Here is a 7,535-nt window from a genome sequence, read left to right as displayed (position 1 = left end):
CCGCCCGCGCGTCACGTGCGCGCGTCACGTGGCGCCGTCCCTGGGCGATGAGGTCGGCGGCGGGTCACGTGAGCGGTGCCTACGCGCGGCGGGGCCGGGCGCAGATGGCGGACGCGGAGGCCGAGGCGGCGGCAGCGGCGGCGCGGCCGGAGGTGCCGCGGGTGGTGGCGGCGCTCCGCGCTCGCCTCTGGCAGCTGCAGACGGAGCTGCGCGAGCAGGAGGTATCGGAGGCCTCGTCCCGAGCCTACTGCCGCGGCTTCTGCCAGGTAGGAGGCGGGCGGGGCGGGCCGCGGGCCGGGTGCGCGCTGAGGATGCGGCCGCGGTGGGGTCGGCGCTGCCGCTGCGCCGGGCTCGGGGCTCCGTGCCCACCCTCCCGGCGGGGCTGTGCACGCCCTGCCCAGGGCGCCCCGTGGGCTCTGCGCCGCCAGCCCGGAGCCGGGGCCGCGGGCACTGCTCGCCTTTGGGCTTTGGCATCGCTTCGCACCGCGGCACCCTGCGGCCCCCGGCTGGGTCTCTGGGGCAGGCGGGCCGCGCCGCATTGCTCGGTGCAGTCTTGGCTCGGTTCCGAGACCTCTGGTTGTTTGTTTCACTTGTCTCGGTGTCAAATCTGCGTATTGCGCCTTGTTTGAGATCTGCCGTGGGGTGTAAGGAATGCTTGCTGGCCTGTAAGGCCTTACAGGGCCCTTAAGTCCCTGAATGAGCTGTTCTTTGGCTATCTTGTCTTGACTACTCGCTTAGTGCAATCCAGAAGAAGATCGCCAGTTTCTAAATTGAGGCCCTACGTTGCAGAAGAAGGGCTGATCTTGATTAAAGGCACAGTGATAGAGTTAACTCATTCTTAAGTCAATTCTTCCAATGGTTGGTTTGTACTACCCTCACAGCATCATTTACTATGAGCTCTAGGGTTGAAAAATTGCTGTTACGATGGTTGGAGAGTTGTCCCTGTTGAGTATGAAGAGGTTATGGGTTTTAAAGTAAGAAAAAAAAAAAAATCTGTTTTCTAAGCTTGTTTACGGTACGTCAGCTGATAAGGCTGTAGTGTTTGGTGAATGGCAGAATCAGAGAAAAAAGCTTGCTGGGTTGCCCCAAATTATATATAAGTGGTGTTACCTTTCACAGTCTTCAATTTTGCATCCACAGGTTGTGTGCTGTGCCATACCATTCTGGGAGGATGTTTCGCACATCTCTTACTGAAACAAGACAATAAGTGTATTTTCTAGGTTTCAAAACTCTTTCAGGTGCAGCTGCAGCCTGCTGTGTTTGTCCCAAATTCAGTATATGTGACCTTGCATTGACATGGAGCCTGCTACAAAGTGTCACTCTGTTCATGTAGGATTTTAAACAATTTTACTAAAATTGTTTCCAGTGGTGTACATTGTGTTAGAATTGACACAAATATTCAGCCAACTCTGAATAGCGGCTGGCAGGATAATCTGTGTGTGTGCATGTCCAGTTTCCCAGATTCCATTGGTACAGAAGTTTTAGAGATACTTGATCAGTGGAGTGTGGTGAGAGACAGTTCTGCTACCTAAAAAATAAAGCAAACAACAACAAAAAAACCCCATACCATGTCCCACAAATAATGTAGCCCTCTGGATCCTTGTGCTCTTATTGTAGTGTGGTTTTAAAGTACTGTGATAACACAGATAAAAATGGAAAAGGTTGGGTTTGGGTTGCCATCAGTCTGGCACTTTTTGGATTGTCATGCCTGTGCTCCAGGAGGTGCACTGAGGAACATGGAACTGTTGCTCCATCCTGAAGCAGCTTCATCCTTCATAGAGAGTGAATTTGTGATGTCTTTGTGCAGTCAGACCACTGTGGGTGGGCTGTAATTTTATATCTGGGTTTCCCCTGACAGGGGATATTTGTGATAACTTCAATAACTTAAGGTCTGCCTGTAAGTGAAATTTAGGGAGCTCAATTTTGTATTGATTACTTGGAAGGTACCACTGATACCTTGACATAAAGTTATTAAGCTACAGCAAAATGTGCCTAGAAAGAAGCTGAATTTATCTGGGCTTAAGTTTGATTTTGGGAAGCAGCTGACATAAGGAGACCTGAAATTTTTTATGTTTGCCATCCTGTGACTACAGCTGAGGCAGGGGCCTGGAAGGTGCTCTGTTTTGTTGTGGAAATTACCGTGGCTGCCAGACAAACTGTGAACCAAATTAGTGAATTTCCTGTGCTTTGGGCTGTCTGAATGCTGTTTTACTACTTGTAAACTTGTGCTGCTATGTGCAGCTTTCCAGTAGCTCATATGGGGAGTGATGCTGGGTGTCATAATTTCCTTGAAGATCCCTATTTTCAAGCAGAGAAATAGTACTGTTGTCCAGGATAACAAAACAAAGAAACTGCTGAAGCCTAAATATTGGGTTGACTCTGCATTTTTATGTTGTATAGGCATTAATGCTTTGCACATTCACAGCTGTTGGTTTTCTGAAATTTTTGAAGATTACATGTTGAGTGCAATGAGATATGGTTAAGAACATGAGAAAGTATTTTTCTTAAAAAGCTGTACCAGCAGGTCAGGAAACTTTGAGATCTTCGTCTTTAAATTGGACCTGAGCAAAAAAATGATGCTTCTGAGGAAGTGGAGCTAAGCAGGTGTTCTGTCATTGCAGAAAGTGAAAATCTGAGCAGTGTGGAGGGGCTAGGCTGGCCTGTACGTTACACCTTAGGTGGCTGTGGTCTCTGCACTTCTCACCCCACTTTCCATCAGATGTGTTACTAGAATCAGAGGAGGGTGGAATGAGGTGTAAATGGGCGTGTAAATTAGCCAGACGTTAAATGTGTGAATACTCTCTCAGGTAATTATACTGTAAGGTAGTAATTGGTTCTAAATTGTTACTTGAGAATCCCTTAAACATGTAGGTTATCTAATTCTGTCAGGTTAATAATTTTTCCATCATAGTTTTTATATAGACTGCCAGGAGAAATGGAGAAATCCATAGCGGACAACTAAACAACTATGACTTGTGAAATAACACAAGGGCTTTGAAGAACTTCTTTAATTCAGTTACTACATTTGGCTTGTCAGTATGCTTATACTAATAGCATCATAATGTTCCAAACTACAGCTCCTTGAAGCCTAAGCTATTAATAAATCTGTTGCCTTGAATCTGTTTTTTCCACTGAAACCATTGTTTATGTATTTGACAAGAAGTTTCTCATAAACAGTTACTCAGTGAATTCCTAATGCTTTAAGACTTTGATCCCAGTGCTCAGATTGCACTTGAGCAAGGCTGCAGTGTTTACCAGAAAATTTATTTAATCCTAGGAAGTATTCTGCTGTGTTTTATGATTTACATAGACCAGGTAGTTTATGATCAAAGTGTCTGTCAAAATAATTGAGTACTAAATATGGCTTTTTAAATAGATTTGGTATAATGGATATATTTTTAGAAAAGTGCAGGGATTGGTGTGTTTGATCTGTTTCTCTAGTCACTGTAATGGTAGTGCTACTGCTGGCTTTACTAAACAGCTGATTTATGATAGTCATCAGTTGATTCTCTCTGAGGATTGCATCTTGAGAGTCTTTGAATGTGATTTGATGCTACAAAGCAATGTATGATTTGAGTTATATTATCCAATCTTTCATTAATCTGTTCAATAAACTTGAAGACTGGTATTATTCACCATTATCTGCTGTAGCTAATGATCTTTGTGCTGTGCTTAAGGATGGTTTCTACAAACTTCCAATCCCACACCCCCAGCTTAAGTATTATAACTTATATTTTGTGGGTTTTGGGGAAAGTTTGTGAATTCCATTCACCCAGAAGTTCTGTTCGTTAATTGTTGGAGAGTGATCCACAAAACCATGGATTACTGATTCTTGGATGGTGTTTTTTTATAGATTTCTTTTTCTTAGGTGTAACACATGATTCTGCTAGTCTGCATTGGTTTTAGGGGCTAGGATAAGTATAGTGTAGTTATATCACTGATGTAACATTGGCTACTGGCCACATATTTCTTGCTGTGATGGAGTATAGGTTTTGTCTTAGAAGTTTTTTGGTCATTATTATGACTGCATTTGGCTTTAGCAAGCTTGTAGTAGGGTTTGTTCCATAGTGTCCTCCTTCCATTCACCATCTGATAAGATGGGTTTTTTAAAGGTGTTAAAATACGTTTGTTGTATCAGAGTCCCAACTTTAAGTGATTTGAAAACTGATGTGGCTCACCATCCTTGTAGGTCAATTTGACTTGTTTTGAATGGTAGGGTGAAGCACTCTGAACTTTTTTTTTTTCCCCATGCAGTCTTCACAGAATTCACAGAATTACTAGGTTGGAAGAGACCTTATAGATCATTGAGTCTAACCCATGCCCTAACACCTCAACTAAACCATGGCATTGAGTGCCACATACAGTCTTTTTTTAAACACATCCAGGGATGATGACTCCACCACCTCCTTGGGCAGGCCAAGTCTTGGCCCTAAGGATTCCTAAAAGCACAGCCTCTTTTGTTGGTTTTATTTTCTTTGCAGCTGGCTTTGACCAAGGTTGTTTCCTTGTTTAGTCTAGGGATAATGCCACATGGCAGAGGGAGCCGCTAAGTACAGTCACTGCTCTGGAGGTGCAGGAGGCTGTTTAGGGAAGGGCTGATGCTTGTGAAGCAAGCAGTCGGCAGAGCTAAGGTGTCCTCAGCTCAGAGCTCCACTTGCTCTCAAATTGTACCTCATAGCACAGCATGCTGCTGTAGGTACCTTTTAAAAACTTTGGGATGTACTAGTGTTGTCCCTGTGTTGATGTGATTCCTGTTAAACCTGGCTAGATTTTATATTGCTGCTATAGTATTGTGCCCAGGTAATGTGGGATTGCTGTGGCCAAGGAGTAAAATCTGGGGTAATTTTGTGTTTGAAAAATGCCTACATGATGATCTGATCTGGGTTTTGGATTCCTTTCTGATGCCTTCATGTTTGCTGTGTGGGAAATGCATGGATCTTTAAAACACTACACCTGTAGCAATGTTCTTAATCTTGAGGTTTTGCCTATTTTTTCTGCTTTCTCACTAGTAATAAAGATTCCAGTATTGCATACATGGTTCTGTCTCCATGGTAGTTGTACAAAAGGAGACAAGTGTAGGACTTCTCCCTGAATTTTCTACTTAATAGCCCACATTTCTGCCAATTGCATCTAGCTTTCTCCCAAGCAGAAATTCTGATAACTTTATCAAGATAATAAAGTAAATAAAAATATATTTCAATAAAAGGGAGAATTTCTGTTGAGGTGAAAAGCTGCTACTTTAAATTCTTCAGAGTAAAAATTTCTCACTTCTAGAATTATTCCACTGTATGTGTCTGATATTGTATATTGACATTTGTTTTTAAGCACAAGTGTGTTATAAGAACTTCTAATGATAACTCATTTTGTTTCAGACACTGCTCCAGTATGCTGGCAGTCGGGGTGCATCGGAACATATTTTACCTTTTTTGGAAGTGTATCGGATCTCCATCCAAAGCTTTGCTAATGCAAGACCTTACTTGACTACAGAATGTGAAGATGTTCTTTTGGTACTTGGCAGGCTAGTGCTGTAAGTTTTAAGTTGGTATATTAATTTTTTTTTTTGTTTAAAAAAAACTCCACTTTCTAAATGAGAGGGCAAGCTGTTGAAATTGTTTATTGCTTAATATGACAACTGTATTTGAATTTATCTAGTACATTTAGTACATTTTTAATTATACCACAAAAATGTATTTGAGCATTTAATTAATTAACATGGACAAGTTCTTTATTCTTCTGTATTTGGATAATCATGTAGGTATTAGGAAGCTTCTGTTCTTTCTTAAAACATTCTGCAAGTATTATTTTCTGTAGAAGAAGCTTAGTGTAGTACTCATTAAACAGAAACTTCAATATAAGACTTCACACATGGATTAATAAACCTGTATCCCTTGCTCTGCAGTTGCAGCTCCGTGTTGCAGCTCTGTCCCTTTAGAGCAGGGGCATTCTGAATGTGTCCCTTGTTGAAAAGGACAAGCTGATCTGTGTTTGTGGCAGTCTGAGTTGTTCTGTAAGATTGCAAAGCAGACTAGACATGACTTAAAGCACAGCAATTCCTGGAACAGAACAGAGAACATTTTACAGTCCATCAGCTGAATTGGGATAACCTGTAGTTCCTCAAAGTCTGTCCTAAGTGCAAAGCAGCTTTTTGTGATTGAAGAGTGCAGACTGAGGGCTTGTATGTGCACTGGGGTATAATCAGTATAAACTGAGAATCCTAAGGTGATGTGCTGGTCGTTCCTTGCCTAGTGAGGTTTCATCTGAGCAGGGAGGGTGAAGATCTAGAACCTTGAACATGAAGATCGTCATAAATAAAAGTGATACTATGACAATTTTAAGGGTTTTTTTTGTTATCAGTCTCTTACTTGTTTTGTGGTCTGAACTCGGGTATGCACTTTAAGATGGACTTTAGCAGTGAACTCCTTGGGCAAATGCTTTCTTTTGTAATGGACTGACATGCAATGTAAAACAGCTTAGAACCAGATTATCTCCAAATAATGCCTTGAATTATCTTCTTTTTAATTGTGAGAAATATGTGAACTAGGAGTGGTTTTGGGTTTTTTTTGAAAACATGTGAAATCAGGAGAACTGTGTCTGAAGTTCTTTCAATGGAAACTTTAAGTGCATTTACCTGGTACATGATACACATATTTGGGAAAATATCTTCATTGCTTTTTCAGACTGTCCCCTTAAGGATAGAGAATTTTTGTCTTCGTCATACTGTCATTAATTAGCTTGTGTATTTTGTTGTTTCCTACTTAAGTAATTTTAAAAGTTTGTCATTTAGTGTTTGCAGGGCATCTCTACTTGGACTATTTTCTGTATATTTTGCCACTGTTAGATATCTTGGGGTGTAAATCCCAATTATATATCAGAATTGCTTTTTTCTTGTTGGGAAATATCAGAATATTCTGCTTTTGCTAATATGATTTTCTCCAGCTTTCGGGGGAGGAGTTTGTTGTAGCTTATATATTCAGAAAACTGTGTTAGAGGACAGTAGAAAAGCTGACTTGCTGAAATCTCCTCTTTCTTATAATGATTATATTTGAAAGGAATCTAAAGAATTAGAAACACTAAGAGTGAGGTGGAAGATAAGGAGGATAATTGCATACCCAAATTAACTCTCCCACATTTTTTCTTTTTCATAAGTTTCCAAGGGAGTATGAGAGAAGTTAGAGCAGGGAATTAAAGATAAAAGTTGAGGGTCCATGAGGGAGGAAGACTGTTACCTAGTTAGGGGCACAAAAACATACTGTTCCCGTGTAATTGTGATTTTTGAGGAGACAGTTGGGTTACCCACAGCTATCGCGCACACTGTGTTTTCAGACTTGAACCTTGACTGGAAGTGAAACGAGCAAACTTGCTGTTTCAAAGCAGAAGTGCTCTACTTCCTATTGAAATCCTTCTTCCCTTCCAACATTCCTCCTGGAGAAGAGGAAAAGAACTTCCTCCTCCTGACTTCCTTCTCGGCAGGGTGAGCCAGTAACAGCAAAACTCGGTGTGCTGTGGTTTCCCCTGCTGCCTGCTGTGTGTTCAGA

General features: G+C 41.8%; 1 protein-coding gene across 3 annotated transcripts in view; it reads left to right on the top strand.

Moving 5' to 3' along the window:
* The first annotated feature begins 2 nt into the window (after positions 1-2).
* RLF (RLF zinc finger) overlaps positions 3-7,535 on the top strand; it is a 41,412-nt gene continuing 33,879 nt past the window's right edge. Inside the window, exons 1-2 of one of the 3 annotated variants that reach the window (XM_030290314.4) lie at positions 3-266; positions 5,373-5,527. In XM_030290314.4, coding sequence (XP_030146174.4) covers positions 48-266; positions 5,373-5,527 — 374 coding nt within the window. In that variant the 5' untranslated portion in view covers positions 3-47. Of the gene's footprint in view, positions 267-5,372; positions 5,528-7,535 lie in introns of those variants that run through there. The other 2 variants (XM_030290315.4, XM_072917823.1) reach the window with 2 other exon arrangements.

Source organism: Taeniopygia guttata, chromosome 23 (genome assembly GCF_048771995.1).
Source record: "Taeniopygia guttata chromosome 23, bTaeGut7.mat, whole genome shotgun sequence".
In the NCBI taxonomy this organism is placed as follows: Eukaryota; Metazoa; Chordata; class Aves; order Passeriformes; family Estrildidae; genus Taeniopygia; species Taeniopygia guttata.
The sequence above is the reverse complement of the archived record's forward strand: the minus strand, read 5'-3'. Positions and strand labels throughout refer to the sequence as shown.